Genomic DNA, 18,591 nt, shown 5'->3' with positions numbered 1-18,591 from the left:
CATATGTGGGTTTTCTCACGGCTCGCCTTTATAGAATACCTTTGCGTTTCGGATTGGCGCGTAGGAGTCAGTTCTCTCCCTATTCACTAGCATTCGCACAGACATCTCATTTATTTAATGCCGGCCTGTTTTCGAAAGGCAAAACTCCGAGTAGTCCTGTAAATATTACATTTTTATAACCTACTTGTACTCCGCGGCAGTCCCGTACATTTAAAACTGGTCTGGAACTTTCTGCAAATTTGAAAGGGAGGACGTACCGCACACTTTTTCAAGTGTATGTAAGAGATATGACTCCGACGATTTATTATTAAGCTCACAGTCTACTTTCGGGATGAATGATACTCGCGTAGCTGCGTTCAGAATTGGAGACATTTGGAATCAGTGGTAATAAAAATATTCATTTATCACTGACTGGTACTAACCCGGTAATAGTAGCTCAAAAAATAGGGGTAAGCTTACAATAACACCACTACACAAAAAAAAGTTGTATGAAATGTACATGCGACATTTGATTTCCGATATATTTTCGCCCGTTGAACACGAATCCGGAGTCAGAATTGCTCCATCACCCTTCAATTTTCTGCAAAACGCTGAAGAATCTTCTGAAAAATGAAAATTTTGCCTAATGATAGATCTTATAGATGAGTAACGTTCGTTATGAGCAATACAAAGTTCCCTAAAATTTTTGCCCGCTAAATACGGGTCCGTAATGAGGGTTTTTAATCAACCTTCATTCTTCAGCGAAATTCAGAAGAATCTTCAGAAAAATTAAGACTTTGAGCTTGCTAGTTGAAGCTTGTCGTGTGATACATGTTTTCTATAGCATTTTTCCTGTTGAACTCGGATTCGGAATGTATATTTCTATACCGACCTTTCATCTTCAGAAAAATTCAGAAGAATCTTCAGGAAAATTAAAACTTTCAGCTTGTTAATTGAAGCTTTGCTTGTGATACATATTTTCCATAGTATTTTTCCCGCTGCACTTTGATACGAAATCTTTTTTTACTCCACTTACCTTCCGTCTTCAGAAAAATTCGGAAGAATCTCCAGAAACATGAAGACGTTGTGCTTATTAACTATATCTGAAACTCCGTTTATAGTATGTAGTTTAAAGTATTTGTAGTATGATTTCGAAGTATTTTTGCGTACTGAACATGGATCCGGAATCTGAATTTATCCATTTTTCTTCAGTCTTCAGTAAAGCCCAGAAGAGTCTTCACAAAAATGGTAAATACATGAATATGTGTACATGCTATATATATACTTTCCAAAGCATCATTACTTACGAATTCGATGTTAGAATTCGATCAGCTTCATAGTGACCCCGAAGGAATCAGCTCTCGGAAAAAGAGCTGATATATTTTCAAGCATTTTCTATCATTTCCGCAATACTCTATGTTTATCTTCGTTAAAATGTTAATGAACGTGAAAGAATTGAAAAATTCAGAAATTAGATTCATGTACAAAACTAAATATTACAGATCAATGTATACTTGAAAGATTAGAAATATGAGGCTATATGTAATACGTAATTTATTTGATAAAGGACTAGATATAAGATTTATAACGATGAATAATAAAGTAATATATGTAAAATTAAAAAATGTAAATAAAAAATATAGGTATTTCTGAAATGACTTACTGGGTCCACAAAACGGATGGATCATGTATGCCGCTACAGCAAATACAAACTAATACTGAAGAACTTCAATATCTTAAAATTCATTAGAGCTTTACTCGATACTAAAGTATGATGTATCTATTCAGATGCTAAATGAAAGATACTGAATCAAAGTACTAAGGGAACCATGAATCATGCATAAGGAACAACTTTCATGCACGAAGTCTTCATTCTTCTTAAGATTCTCCTGGGTTTTGCTAAACCTAAAGAAAGATGGAAATACTCTAATTTGAAAGCCGTGTTCAGCGGGAGAAATGGTACGAAAAACATGTATCACACGACAAGCTTCAACTAACAAGCTGAGAGTTTTAATCTTCCTGAAGATTCTTCTGAATTTTACTGAAGACGGAAGGTCGGTATAGAAATATACATTCCGAATCCGAGTTCAACAGGAAACATGCTATAGAAGACATGTATCACACGACAAACTTCAACTAGCAAGCTCAAAGTCTTCATTTTTCTGAAGATTCTTCTGAATTTCGCTGAAGAATGAAGGTTGATTAAAAACCCTCATTACGGACCCGTATTTAGCGGGCAAAAATTTTAGGAAACTTTGTATTGCTCATAACGAACGTTACCCATCTATAAGATCTATCATTAGGGAAAATTTTCATTTTTCAGAAAATTCTTCAGCGTTTTGCTTAAAATTGAAGGGTGATGGAGCAATTCTGACTTCGGATTCGTGTTCAGCGGGCGAAAATACATCGGAAATCATATGTCGCATGTACATTTCAGACAACTTTTTTTTTGTGTGTGGTGGTGTAATTCGCGTAAAGTTGAAAATTGGTACGAATGTTGGGAACACCATTATAAAGGAAAACTGAAAAGTCCCCATCGATCTCACATCTGCAAAAAAATTTATTCAAAGTCAAAGTTCGTAAATATGGGTTTTTTTCATTTAAAGACAAACGGTAAGTTTTATCTTAAAAATAGGTCTGACAAAAATTGTAAACCATACAATAATCTATAAAAATTGTTCTTACACTTTTTTTCCGAGATATAGATAATTTTCAGGAGGAATAAAACAACAGTTTTTAAATTGTTTGAAAATCAAGATTTAGTTAATTGTGCTAAAGTTTTTAAGAGAGTAACTGTACTCCACAAGCTGTAATCACCAACGTAATTCACTTCCTTCTTTCTGTATAAATAGGAGCTCCAAAAAAAAAGTTCAAGTGTGGCTTGGTAATCAACTGGACCCAGAAGACGGGTTGGAAGTTAATTGACAATACATTGGAACCAATCCAGACTTTACTCCCACCTACACCGGAAAAACTCCTCAATACAATTTTTTGCAATTGCAAAAAGGGGTGTAGTGCTAAGTGCGGTTGGATTGTTTTGTTCATTAGCATGTACTAGTTGATAAGGCCAGTCGTGCTCCAATATTGAATCGCCATCAGAAGAGGATTCTTACGATATCAGCGTGGAGACATCTGATGCATCGCTGTTAGTACAATTTACTTGTATCCAGCAGCAGCAGACGAATAGTTTTCTCCAATTACTCATAACTCACGCCGCTTTCAACATTGCAATAGTACCATTTTTTACCAGAAACTTATTTCTGGTTGAAATATTCTTAAAGCATAGAAACCATTATTAAAATATTCTTAAACTGTGTTCTTTCGATGATCCTGTTCAATAATACTTTGTACTTTTCTCAGATAAAGAAAAATCATGTCAAAGTCTCATTTTATCAACTTTGTCGAAAAGTCACAACTGTTGACTTAATCTATCTGCCATCGATAATAATTGTAGAAAAGGAATTCAACTGTCTCAAAATGTTTTGATTCTTGATCTGCCATATCTTGAACTCGTTTAATGAAAATAACTACAGCATTATTATTTGTAATATTACTGACAGATGAATGATTAATATGACTAGTGAACAAGTTATTTTTAATTATTCCAATGAACTGCAATTGAAATATCGTTTTATATATTTAATTCAATTACCTATATCTTTCCGTGATGTAGTTTCATGGTGAATAATGTTAAATTCATGGAACATAATATAGATATTCACACATTATGACCGCATAGTTATACTGATTGAAAAATTATTGTAAAATCCGCAGGCAATCTAATATAGAAAGCTAATTCAAATAAATTCAAATTTTTTTCTCAAAATGCCATCAAATTAAATTAAACAATGTTCTTCAATACCAAGTTAATTTCCAATTATGATGAAATGGGCAAGTGGCTTCTTTGCAAACGAAATTAATAAATATTGCGAGACCAGAGGAACAGTGTTGACAATATGACTAGATTTAGGTTAATATGAATTTAGTAATTTTACTCTATTTTAAATCCAAAAACTTTTTAAAATTCTTATTAAATCAGTTAAGACTATGACCTTAGATATCTTTTACATACCTAGGTTTTTGGTATCGAAGAATATTATTTGCTTTAATTTGAAATGTTTTTAAACATTTTTGAATTTATTTTAATTAGTTTTAAAATTATGAGAGCTAACAATAAAATATATTTACATTAAAAAAAATATAGAGTATCTCTTCCTGTTTTGTCCTCTACTTCAATAAATAGTGCCAGTGTGAGGGCCACGTAAATGTGGCAAGGGGTTCACAGATGCCATAAAACTAAGAAATTTGTCACTCACATTGCACCCTGAAATCCAGCTCGTCGCTGACGGTCTCCCCCTCGGAGTTGACGACGGAACACCTGTAGCGACCCGCGCTCTGCCTAGTAACCTTCTGCAACACCAAACTTTGGTTGCTGTGGATGATGCGACCAGACATATTGTGGTTCAGGACAAATCCCTGCAACAAAACACATTACTCTATTAGCAAACCGGCGCTCCTGCTACACGGGAATGCTTTTATCGGCTTATAATGCCACCTAATTTGTAACCGCGAGGTTAATGCGATTGATAGAATATTTATTTTTCGGATGAGAATGGATTGTCGACATATTATGGAGTTTGGGATAACCAACGCTTTCGAGCCACGTGTCGAATAGTCACTTGGTTAACGGTAGTACGCAGGAAAAGGTCCGCATAAATTCGATTACAGACATTGATGAAAACTGTTATATGAATTATTCAAGTATTTAACTACATTGAAGATATTATAGATACATTTTTCTGTAAATTTCTGCTGTCATGTAACAATTTGCGTAAGGTGACCATTTCAGTAGGACCAAATGCATAGAAATTAATGTAATTTCAAAGTTATAAAGTATAAATAATATTGATATTCTGTGTTGATGTTCCTGCTGCGAAACTAATCATTATCATATTCCAATAAATTCACAAATCCTTGATAAGCAACTATTTAAAAGAAGAAAGTAATATGGTAAAAAATATAGTGAAGTACATGTAGTTCATATCAGTTTAAAGTAAAAGTTTAAATTAAAAAATAATAACCAATTGATGAAGGGCAAAATGCAGAAAACTATTTAAGTAAGCAAATTTTTAATTTCGTAATCGTTTTCGAAGATCGTAAATTATTAAAAATATCGGTGTAGGCCTTTGATTCAACACCAATAGCAGAAGTTTTCAGAAATAAGTTTATACATACAGAAGATCCATTTTACTCTGGCAAGAAATGCTCCTTAAAGCTTTTTTAATACTAAATAAACACTTCAAAAATTCTGAAGAACTGCACCGAAAGAAATCATTCAAGTGAGGCGCTTTGCTAGTATATTTTAGGTACTGTTAATAAAATATTTGTAAGGACTATAAAGAAACAATTGTCGATCTGTCTCAAGTGAGTTGCTTTTGTCGGATAAGTCCAATGTACTTTCTTAGAATTTATTCAGCCGGAAGTAGTGAGCTCTTATTTGTAGGAAATTAGGGCTCACTGAGGCCTAACTAAAAATTTTCTGAAATAACCTGGATTTATCTCAGTGCGTATGTATGTATGTCGAGTGTTGACTTCCACTGTACTGCAGCTAAAACTCCTTCGCCAAAGTCCTAGTTGTTTCTATTGGTGTATAAATATCTACTGCGTGCAGAAATTAATTTTCTGTTGCCAACTCCTATATCTGGTCAACAACACATATTATTGAAGCTGCAGAGTCTTCAATATATCAGCCAGGGTCAGTGGTATTTAATAAGGATCTTCGTGCTCCAGTCCAGCAGTCAACATACCGTAAATAAGTTCGAGACTTCACTTCTTATTTTTTTTCATAATCTTATGGGTTATCTTCATTTCCCGATGGCAATCTGCCTAGGGTCTCTGGAAGCTGGCACGCCCCATGGAAGAAGCAGTTCATTTTCATATTATGGTTATACATATTCACTTATTTTGTAAGACGAGGATGCAGTAAACATATTGTAGATTCGTATTGTGAATTTATTGTCACCTTTACTGAATGTAAATAATGAAATAAAACGAAAGGGTATTTTGCATATTATAAAAAAAATCAGGATATTAATTTTATGTTCAAACTTTAAAGGGAAATTCTTTGAGTGAGTTTAAGGCAAAATTATTTAAACGTAGGTTCTCAAACCAATTGTTTTCGTGATATAAGCTGTTGAAATTGAAAAAAATATAATGCAGAATAATAAAATAATGATTGATTTATATAACTAAAGGTAAATATCTTCTGAATTCGAATATAAACATGTTTACTAGTGACAGAGGTACCTGGAGTTACTTTCATTAAAAAGCCCAGAAACCCAATGCCACTGGATCTCTTTCTCATATACTTTCTTGGAAGCACCACAATATGTTACAGGTAGTGATCGATTTTCAAAATGACCACTGGCATCGAATTTCTGGAGTTTTCACTGATACATGTATTTATATCCGAATTTAGTGCAATTTTATTTTTAATTAGATAACTTATTAGTTTAAGTTTCATCATTCTGCATTAAACCTCTTCAAATATTTTAGAAAAAGCGATTTTTTTTTTTAATTTCAACACAATATCTCGAAAATTATGGATTTGCTAATTAACGTACTGTATTAACTTTACTTTCTTAACTCACTAACAGCAAATGAATTAGCTCATTTACATAATGAGCTGACTTACTTAAGGCAACATAATATAAATCTAACTCAATGAAAGGAAATAGAGGTCATTTGTTTAGTACAGATAAGTTGCTTGTTTGAGGTTAAGGGCGCCATATTCTTTAAATAGGGTTTTCCACAAAGACAAATAATTTCAAACATTTAATAACTGAATAATCTAAAACTTATCAAATAATAAACGAATAAACAGGTGCAAAAAACGATCAAACCATCAAGGTTTTAGGTACTAAATACTCACTTTTTTATATACAACTCCACATGTAAATATTCTTATAACATTTACTTGCTTAGTCCTACATATAAAATTGGTTACTTTTATTTACTATTTTATTTACTATTTATTTTATTTATTTTTTTATTTATTATTTACGTGAAAATAATTCTTAAAATGTGGGGTTAGGATAACAGTAAACGCATGTTTTACACACGCTTTTTTTAGTAATTATTTTATTTGAGTAAGTTTAAATAGTAACAATGAATAAACAGAACATTAAGGATTTTATTAATATTTACTTTTCAAGATTTCAGTACCTAAAAATGCCAGAAATTTGACTATTTCTCGGCCAGGGATATGGCCACCTTAATGAGTTGAATCGTTTGAGGCAACAAAACCTTATACTTACTGCAAGTGAGCCTTTTTTGGTAAATCATAAATCATTGTGGTAAGAAGGAGCCTATTTAATGTCGATATTTTGCTCAGTTTAGTGAATTAGCAAAAAATTATCTCTCTCTCTGGACAAAAGTTTTTATTAGCTTCTCTTATGATATGCACCATAATAACTTGGTAAATCACTTTAGTCGCATCCTGTAATTTCATGAAGAGTGACAAAATAACTTAAATAAATTTCAATACAACACAAGGGAAATTTGAATCCCAATAAAGATAGCACAGTTTTGCACACATAGTATATTTTCAGTTACGTCATGCAAAAATAAATAATATCCTTAATAGAGTTACTACATACCACATATTTAACTTGAACGTTTGAACGTTGTCAACTTTTCCAACAATGCACCGATAGTGTACTTTGGTAACTCAAGTTCGGGTTGCAAGTTACGAGCACGCCAAACCAATATTTATTTGAGATAGGGCGGACTCTTATTTCAACAACAGTACTCTGCGTCAGCTGACAATTCAATGCGAATGTTGAAATTCCATTTTCAAATGTATTATTCAGTGTATTTACTATGAAATGCGCTGCTTCTTACAAAATACGTTGGAATTTAAGTTTTGCAGTAAAGATTAATTCTGAAAACGACAAATAAAATATACCAAATATCCCACATTTTAATGGCTAGAAACAGAGTACTGACAAAAACATTTCGATAAATATAGTACCTATTTCGCATAATATGAGAACCATAGATAGTAGAATTAGTACAAATCAAATAATGTGGGATTAATATTTGGCAGGTATTTTTGTTTTTTCGCTTTTGTAATCAATGATCTTAAAAAGACTAATTTATTCGTTATTATTCCTCAAAACATAACTTTAATGTGGAAACGCAGTAAGTAACGACTTTGAAGCCTGATCGAAGGAGATTATTTATTTAAAACTAGGACAATATTAAGCGCACAGAGAGGAAATGTACCGTAAAATTGGGGCATTGAAATCAATTGATGTATACATTTATATTGCAGTAAACTGCAAGCTAGAGCTACTCCGATTACTTGAAATTTATTGGCGGTATAAAAGGATATAAAAGTTAATTATTACATGCAAAGGGTGCATCTGTACGAGCAGCTGTTTTATGGTATTGTGATGTAAATTCTTTAACTTGATGAATGAATAAAGGTGATAGACAGAATATGAACTGCAATTAATAATATGTTGATCCATCATAGGGCGCTACATACTAATGCCTCTAGACATACTTATAATCAATCATCAATGCCCTCTTGGATATCTAATCTCAGTTTATCTGTTAATCATGGAAAAGTACTGCCAAAGACAAATTAATTTGATAGTCTTCTACCAATAGAGCCCAATAACTGATAGGGGAAAAATATAGTCATTGGTGACTATGGTGAAAGATTTCATAAACAACACAGTCCCGTAGTCTCTTGCTGCTTGTGTCTGAGCGTTATTTTGCAAAACTGGATAATGGTTCTCTGGTAGGGTTTGAAAGAGTCTTATTCTTGTATGTAACATTGCATACTGAACAGAGGATGTCTTTCTACAACATAATGTGGGTCCCACTACTTACCTCTTCGTCTTCCCACCCTTAACCGGCTATCATGCGTCATACCTATGCCTAAATAAAAGTGGGACTCCTTATCGACGATGAGTAGATAATAATCCCTTTTTTTATTAGCGGTTGCATTAAATCCAAGAAATTATAGGAACTCGTATAGATACGACGCTTCCGTATTGTATTACCGAGAACGGATTTTCTCGGTAATACAATTTTTCATCCACTGGATCATTTTAGCATTTTTCAATTAATACGGATAGGAAACTGCTTTTGCCATTCCGTTACATTGTGACTAAATTCCTTTATAATATCCTTTTCCTGTCAATTTAACTTAGTTTATATCCTTACAATTAATACCATCTTAATTTTACTAGTATTACTTCCACTAACACTCAAGGAACCTAAACGAGAACGCTTTTGCTTGTTTGAAGCGTCATCTGTTCCGGAATGTAAATAGTGAGAAACAAACTCACAAAGTCCCTTGCGCTTGTACTATTCTTTGGGTTCTGTACACTTCTACCAGTCGTGAAAAGTGTTTGAGTTTTTATTATCCATTCTAAATGGCTCATTGCTTTTGGTAATTGAACAGTTATAATAAAATTTATTTAGGTTTTACCGGTAGCTATGAAAGAATATTATAGATAATGTAAGAATTGAATCATGTGTCAAGATAGGTTTATGCCCTAACCTTTATTATCCTTTCTTAACGTGTGGGTAATTATTTAGTTAATTTCACTCATAAAAGGAATTCTGCCTTTTATTTTTTATGTAGAATGATTTTCTACATTTATTTTATTTCAGGTGGCCAAGGCAAATAAGGTTTCTGCGGTTTTCGCAAACAGTTACCAAGATTTTCGTCATAGGTTGGAGAGAGGTAAGTTTATTTTACTAAATCTATTCTTTTGAAAAACGGGACGCCTAAATCTATAGTATTTCGTTTAATTTGTTATGGGTGCTATCGTGTCAAAAATGTCATCAATTTGTTGAATTTATCTAAGCCTATTTAAATTTGAGTATCTTTGTTTTTTCTCTTCAACTATAGAAAAATAGGAAAAAATAATAGTTATAGAAGAACGGGAAATTATACGAGAAGAGAAAATTGTTACTTCTATATCTATTGGTGCAGTCAAGATAAACTTTCAGTGCATTCTCTAAAACTAGGGAAAGCACCGGGAAAAGACAAAATAACTCTAGAAATGATGAAAGACATGGTACCAGAAGGAACTGAACAAACGAGAAATTATTAAGGCAATAAAGAGTACCAAACTGTGGAAAAAAAAAGAAAAATTACGGAGAAATGTATGTTATCTACTGTATCAGAAAGATATTAGCTATAATTACTATTGGAAAGGAGGACAAAAGAGAAACTAAAAAGAACTATGGAAGGAACCCAATGTGGCCTTAGAATCAGATCAGTATAAAACTTCTAAACAAAAACAAAGATATACTTATGTACAATGTACATATACACTGATAAAAAATCGCTGTGAGTGAAAGCAATAAAGGTTCGGAGTGAATCCGTTGAGTGAAATTTTCACTCAATATTGGGCATTTTGATCATTTTACTCATTTGCGATTATATTTAAACTAAAACGGAGTACTTTCAGTCAAATATAGGTACTCCTTAAATAAATTCTTCGTAAACTAGTATTTGTTGCACTTGTACCTAAATCAGAGTAAATGTCCTCATTACTAAGTGAGTTTAAATGTATATTAAATTCGAGTAATTTGAATGGCGCCGTGAAGATGGCACCACTTACATATTGCTTTTGTAATCTCGACAACAGTTGATAGGGGATCGTTAGATGCTCCAGAAAAGCGTTATCGCCAGAAAAGACTGGCGGGTCTCAGCCAGGACAGGAGGAGGCCCCGCGAAGTGAATTAATTTCAACCCTGTATATCCTTTAATAATTTATGAGTGATTTATTTTTGCACTCAATATTTAGTTAATTAAAAACCAAACCCTATTATGTTGGTTACACTTCATTCCTAAACGTAGAAAAGTGTAATCTTAGCAATTTGCGCTACTTTTTTGAGGTGAGGCAGGAATTCTGACTAGTTGAAGTTATATTGATATCAGAATTGATTTTAGCGATCCCGAAAACATAAATTGTGGTGGTTAGACTGTGTTACTCATCGTAGAAACGTATTATTTCAACGATTTGAAGTATTTTTAAAGTTAGGGACGAATAGTGACCAAATGGGGTTTAATGAATATTGAATTCGAAATCAGCAATCCCAAAAACGTATAGATATGGTGATTCAGTCTACAATACAGTATTTTTATGTTTCTTATCTATCAATATTGAAACAGAATTTTCCATGATTGCGGACGCCATATTGGAAACGCCATGATGTTTTTTTTAAATCACCAGACGGCATTCGGTAGAGTTTTTAAATACGAAGCTTTTGACACGTCGAACGTCAATATTGATGCATTTTTATTCTGGGCAGCCCACTGTGCCCGTTGACGTGAAACGCCCGTAATATAATAGAAAGTAATGGCAAAATAGAGAGATAAGTAAATAAGATAGGGAGAAAATTGAGGAAAATTTTTAATATGATGAAAATACATTTGAAATACCAAATAATATAGAAACGAAAATAGTGAAAGAAATTTAAGACCAACGATGCTATATTAGAGAGATATTAACATAAATCGAAAAGCATAAGACACGAATCAACGCAACTGAAATTAGATTCTTACGTAATATATAAAACAGAGCAAAAAGAGATAAAATAAGAAATGAACCATTTACAAATAATGCCGATAAATGAAAAATTGACATAGGAACAACTTAGCACTTGTATGTAGAATGGCGGATGATAGAGTTACGAAAAGAATTTATGAAATGAAGGCAATAAAGAAGACCAAGAAAAAGATGGAGGGAATTGAAGAAGGAGAAAGGTGAAGGGAGACGGTATTAAGCAGATTACACAGGAATGGACGAAAGGAATGGTGAAAGAAAAATATAGTATGTCAATTAATTAAATAAAAACTAGTATCACACTTGGTAGAGGATCATAGTATTTAAGAAAATCTTTTTTCCACCAAAAAAACATATGCACGTACATCATTTTTAAAATATATATTTGATTATAGTAGTAGAAATTACAACAAATGTACTTTTTCATCTCCTATAGTAGAACATTTTGCAACGGAGTGACATACATTTTTGGAGATCATATTTATCGGAAAATACGTATACTAACTTGATAGCATACATTATAGTCTTTAGACATAAATTATAGTTAATTCTGCTCGATTTTGTACATATTGTATATAATAATGTAGTTCAGTGATCTGTTACTTCTTATTTGTATCCATTGACCTACAGGGGAATCTTAGAAGACAAACGGCGGTTTGTGTCACATTCCAACATAGTTTTGGAGCTGATTACTCGTAGACGTTCCGAGCCAAGAATACAAGTTATTCATCAGCTACTTGAGACAAATCATTACCACACTCAACAACAGTAATCATCACTGGATAATCAGGTTTCTCAAGACCACGTCTTTAGACAGCACTACACCAACAAGCATCAATGAAGTTACATAATACACTATCCAATTTGTAACTATGTCAGAAATTAACTTGTAATATCAGTTTGAATTGCAGAGTATCTGAATCTGAATAGTTGAATAGTTTTGTGTAAAGTTAATTAATAATAGATAACCTTGAAGAGCAAATTATTGTAAAATCTAAATGTGTTGGACGTAAATTGCTTTCACTTGTTCATTTGGCTGTATTTTCTCACAAATTTTTAAGCACATCTAGCATAAAATATTTACATCTATCCAACACTCATGGATCAACTGAACTGCTGGATCTAAGTGTTCACCAGTTACTTAGCTTGTCATCCATATATATTATGTATTTTCCCCATCCTACAAATGAAATTGCCAGTTGGGTACTGTAAAATGAAACAATATAAAATACATTATTATCATTGTTGTTATCGTCAACTAACGACATCATTTTATTATGTTTCGTAGAAAAGTAGAAAGTTTATGATCGAGAGCTGCTCTTGAAGTAAATCAGCGGTTTTTGTTTTTGGGTATATTATAAAGTATCCGTTCTGTTTGGAATCAGCAAGACGCAAACACAAACAATCAAAATATTGTTTACTGATGAAACGGCCTTTATTCGCCGGAAATTTCAGTTTCAGAAATAATCGTATGAAGGGAAAATCCACGTGTAACACGTGGGCGATATTTCCAATATGTATTTAAAATAAATGTTTGGTGTACTGATGTATAACAACGCTATATCGACAAATTTAAATTGTAAAAAAATACGTTGAAGCTAAATGGAATATGAAAAGTACGTAATCGGAACAGAATATGTAGATGTAATGAAATAAGGGGTATTATATTTTCGACTAAAAAAATTAAATACCTACCTATTTATTTTTATTTTTAAACTGATCAAGAGTTTTTATTCAGGATATTTTATACTAAAGGCAAAGAAAATTATAATTTAATATAAAAATTTACAAATATTCTTGGAAAAACCTAATCCCTACAATTTAGTGTCACTAATATTCTGAAAAATGAAACAAAAAAATAAATGTAATGCCATAAAGCCCGAACGTAAGGGCGTTGACGGGAATGAGAAGGAAGATGAAGTTGCTAGGAAGGTATCTGAAACATAGTTGATTGGTCCGGCATTCTTCTGTAGTACATCTGCAAGTGTGGTCAAAAGGGCTCTTGGCAAATGGGCTGTGTCAAAACGTAGGAAATACTGGTCTTCAAGTTCAGAGCAAAGTCATTCGAAGGGAACGTATGGAGTGTCTCTTTCAGGAAAGAGCGAATGAGTTGCTGAAGATGATGTTGATGGGACTTATAATGGAACTCTGTTACTTTAGGAAACATCTATAAAAGCTAAGGCTTGTAGACAGTTCAGTCTGTCGAGGATGTGACTCGGTTGATGAAGCTTCTCTGTATATCCTAGGCGTGTGCCCAAAATTTGAACGTAGTAGAATGACGCTCCTTGCAAATCCCTTTCTGGCACTCGTTGGGCTGAGAGAAGTGTCGTCAAGGAAGCTTTTGAAATTTGTAAAAAAGACAAAACTACTTGCTGGAGAAGTTTGACTTATTTAATTTCGGTTTTCCTAAGCACAAATATTTATGAATGAGGAAATAAATAATTTTAAACGTAAATAAACCAAACTGTAAAAAAATTATCTGTAATAAGAAAGATGTATGATGTGATAAATTTTGGAGATGGTGAATTTAACAGTGGAAATGATGTTTATAGTTTACCTATATTTCACTTGATAAAAAATTCTTAACATACAATGGTAACCAGCACTGTCGAGCCAACCACGTTTCTGAGCGTTGAACGCTTGCGATCAATGACATACGTCGTGGCCATCTGTGAGAGTTAAACGTATGTACATGACGAAAAAAAGAAAACGGAACTTTACAATAAATGATCTTATCTTTTATATAGCCATTTCCTAGTAGTATTCGGTATCATCGTCATAGATGTGAAGAGATTTTGGTAAAGTGACTCCAGACAAGATGAATTTAATAAAATGGTATGTAAATAAAAAAACAAAAGACGTAATTTCTTCTTGAGGAAAATCCAAACACTGAATGACGGCAAATCAGAGTCGCTTTTAATTCATTACAAAAATATTTCATTTTCTTTCCTACTACTCGTACCTAGTTCCGACTACTATGCCATCATCAGGAAAAAAGAAAAATATGAAAATACACTGATATTGTCATATTTAAATAAAAATCACATTTATTAAAAGTTTATGCAGCAATTTCTTTTCTAATGATGTTCATTTTCCTTTTTCCCTGATGATGGTATAGTAGTCGAAACTAGTAGTCATGAAAATAAAAATATTTTTATTCTGAATTCAAAAGGATTCTAATTTACCCCATTACACCAAAAGACTTAAAATCTGCATTCTCGATTTTTTAATTATAATTAGAATTTGTTTACAAAGAAAGGATCATGCACTAATCACATTAAAAAGTGGTGTCTGTTTTTGGTCACTTTTACTCCTTTTTTTGGTATTTTAGACACGTGTGTAGATGGAGTAAAAGCGCAATGCTGCTAGCGATGTCACAAATTTGCAAGGGAGATAAAGCCCATGCACAAGGGAGATAAAGCCCACAAACCTATGTCACGCCATCCTTACCCCAATGAATGGAGAAGAACTGGTCGGTGGAATAGATCAGAGACGCGTATAGCCCCTTTTGGTGTTGGCTCTTGGCCATTGAGAGGTAGTGAAAATGGATGACGAAGTAGATGTGGCCGGTGGAATAGGTTATATATGCGTTTAACCCCTATTCCGGGCAGTTTTTTTTTTTTGGGGGGGGTTAAGGGTGCAGATAACAGCAAGTTTATGGGCTTTACTTTCCTAGCAAATAGGTGACATCACTATCCGCATTGGATTTTTAGTACTCCATCTACACATGTGTCGGAAATTTTAAAAAGAAGGAATAGAAGTGGCTAAAAACAGACAAACAAACCATTTGCCGGGGTTTTTATGATCGGAACTTCATTCCAGAGGCCCAAAAAAAACTTGTATCCACAGCAATTTTCAATTTTGACCGAGAACTCTTTTTAATGTAATTAATACAATAATGAATACGAGGTTATTTCGTAAAAGAGAATTAAAATATAGAAAGAAATAGGTGGATATCATATTAAAAAATTTACTGTAATCGTTGTAATAATTAGTTAAATTAATTTAAACATGGAGATCAAGTTTGCACAGAGGCTGAGTTGTTTGTACAGTTTTTTTTAATTTGAGTTCTTTTTCAAACTTACTCTGAACACTTATGAAAGAAGATAAAAGATTCATTTGTAGTATCACAATATTGTTTATTTAAAAAATAAATTTTAATAACATTTTTCAAGTTAGGAGTAAGGACAAATCTATTCGTCAACACAATAATAACTTCAATTTTCACACCCTGCATCTTTTTCCACAACGACATTCCACTAAGACATAAGAGTACATCTGTAAATTTTACCCCCAAACTTTCATTCCCGCTCTTTGATCCATTACTAATGGACCAACCTGTATGACGCGATGTGGCATAGAGTCGCACGTAGACAAGCGAACAGTTGACTGGAGAGCCATTGTCCCCATTGCAAGGGTTTACATTAAATGATTCGGCAGCTCTATTTCTATACCGGAGAAAAAAATCATTATTCAGACTTTCAATTAAACAGAGTGCATAAAATCCATTAGAATAATAAAGTCCCCGCTAATGGGACATTTCAATTTCATACCCCCGTCCAGGACATAAATCTTGGAATTTATATCTGGGCTTTACGTTCAACAAAAATTAATAGTCCATTTTTCTTTCGGCGGAATCAAATAAAAATCATTGCGGCGCACAGGTCAGAAGACCGGCTCCGGCCGATTATCGGGTTTAGAGTATAACGCGAGCGTTATGGGGCGGCACGGAATCGATATCCATAGATTGATAAAGCGGAGATGCGGAGCTAATGAACTATGAACGAACAGAAGGAGTGAATGGTGCAGAAAGATGTCGCCCTAAGCGGCGTGGCATTTGCCGTTCGAGGATTAGGTGCCACTATGGAGACAACATGATTATCTGTCACTGAACTGAGAATAAAACTGTGGACCAAAAACACATCGCGAACAACACGACTGTGACGTCATGTAACACATAATTTATACAGGGTGTTTACAAAACTAGAGATGAGTAAATAAATTTTTGGTAGAAATTTCGTCATCAACTTTATTTTCCACCAATTTTTTATGATAACTAAAATTATCTATTTTTTATGAACATTTTTTGTCCATAAATTTTTTCTCTGTTTCTTCTTAAATAGTTACAATAATAAACATTATACAAAAATGTATCCTATTGTATTGGGATTAATTAGTCATGATTTAATCAACATTGCTGTGAAAACAATGGCTGAAACTGCTGTCACAAGTCTGTTTACATATTAGTTTCTGTCTAACAATGAAAAAGTTGAGGTGATTTTAATTTATAGTTAATGTCAAAAATATGCCAGAAGAGTTGCTAACTGATATCATGAGAGATATCCAGAGCGTCAACCCAAAAATATTTGCACAGATTAGAACGAATTTTGCGATCTAACGAATTAATTAATTATGTAGCCCAAATAATGGTTAATTTGGAAATAGACACAACACATTCTTTGGACCGGTGAGAGTTGATAGATAGAGAGATAATGGCAAGCCAAATAAAACAAACGAACATTACTGGGCCTCTGAAAATCCGCACTATGTTAATCCCATTCAAAATCAGGGCCATTATGGAATAAATGTTTGGTGTGGCATTATTGGAATGCACTTAATTGGACCATACTTTTATGAAGATGTATTGAACCATAATAGCTATTTACAGTTTTTGCAAGAGGAACTTCCAGTACTTCTTGAATATGTGCCGCTGCAGCTCAGGTTGAATATGTTGTTGCAACACGATGGTGCTCCTCCACATCAACCTAAAAGAGTTACCTACAGACTATTTAAAAAATACTTTCGGAACTTAGTGGATTGGAATTAATGGGCATGTAGAATGAGCTTCAAAGTCTTCAGACTTAACGCCCCTAGACTATTTTTTATGGGGAACATTAAAAATCAAGTATATAAGACACCCACGAGAAGTTTGGAGCATTTAAAGCAAAAAATTCGACATGTTTGCAAGAATGTTTCAAGAGAACGAAAAAGCCCCAAGAGAGTTAGGAAAATATTGGATAAATGCTTAGAAGTAGGAGGCATGCATATCGAAAATTTAAGTAAAGTAATAATAAAATAATAATCATAATTTTATATTTTCTTTTGTGTTTTGGAACGCGAAGTGAATATGGGCCATGGACAAACGTTTTGCAATCTTGCATTGAACAGTTTGTGAAGGAACTTCCAGACGCAACCGTTAATTAATTTGAAACCAAATCCTGTGTTTGCAAAGAAAAATCTAAGGGTGTTTTCACATTTTTTTTTACTTGAAAAATAGAAAGTACTTAACCCATATATAACTAATGAAAACTTTTTTTGTTTAAAAAAAATCGCTATAATAGTTTTAAAACAAATATAAATTTAAGTAAAATATTTGGCGCGAAAAATGCCTAATCGAGTACGACTGGTTGCCTAGACTATTGTGACGTAGGAACTCATATCAACAAAGCAAAGTACAAGTACCTGTTGAGTTTTTATTGAGATTTTGCCAAGTTTATTTACTTTTTTTTAAATAATAATTATATAATACAAAAAGTAAGACATGTACGAATCACAAAATAAGTGGTGTTTTGTGCCCAGATGTAAAAATACTTCAATAAGTGCCCCTAATAAAACATTTATAAGTGTACCGCAGAATTCTTTACGCAAAGTTAATTGGTTTAAAGCAGCCAGGCGAGATGTTCCTAAATCAAAATCAACATTTTTTTGTTGCGAGGATCATTTTAACGTAAGTAAATATTAATTATGTACCTTAAGGACAATGCTCTAAATTTTGAGGTTAATTTGTATTAACAAACTTTTTTTATTGCTTTAAAATTTAAAAGTAAATATTTTAATGATATATTATTTAAATATGTATAATCTTATATATTATGGATTACTTATTATTGTTTCTTTTTTAGCTTCAAGAAGATATGGAAAATTTTGTTCGCTATAAACTTTTCGGAGGAAAAGTTTTATTAAAACAGGACGTGGTTCCACATATATTTGATTGCCAACAAGACAGAAAAAGAGC

General features: G+C 32.9%; 1 protein-coding gene across 1 annotated transcript in view; it reads right to left on the bottom strand.

The window, feature by feature from the left end:
• LOC108903276 (neural cell adhesion molecule 2) overlaps window positions 1-18,591 on the bottom strand; it is a 280,494-nt gene that overhangs the window by 142,105 nt on the left and 119,798 nt on the right. Inside the window, exon 6 of the mRNA XM_018705393.1 lies at window positions 4,296-4,455. Within this exon, the coding sequence (XP_018560909.1) occupies window positions 4,296-4,455 (160 nt within the window). The remainder of the gene's footprint in view (window positions 1-4,295; window positions 4,456-18,591) is intronic.

This window comes from Anoplophora glabripennis, unplaced genomic scaffold, assembly GCF_000390285.2.
Source record: "Anoplophora glabripennis isolate ALB-LARVAE unplaced genomic scaffold, Agla_2.0 scaffold92, whole genome shotgun sequence".
Classification (NCBI taxonomy): domain Eukaryota; kingdom Metazoa; phylum Arthropoda; class Insecta; order Coleoptera; family Cerambycidae; genus Anoplophora; species Anoplophora glabripennis.
Note: the sequence above shows the minus strand (reverse complement) of the source record. Positions and strands in the feature narration are given on the sequence as shown.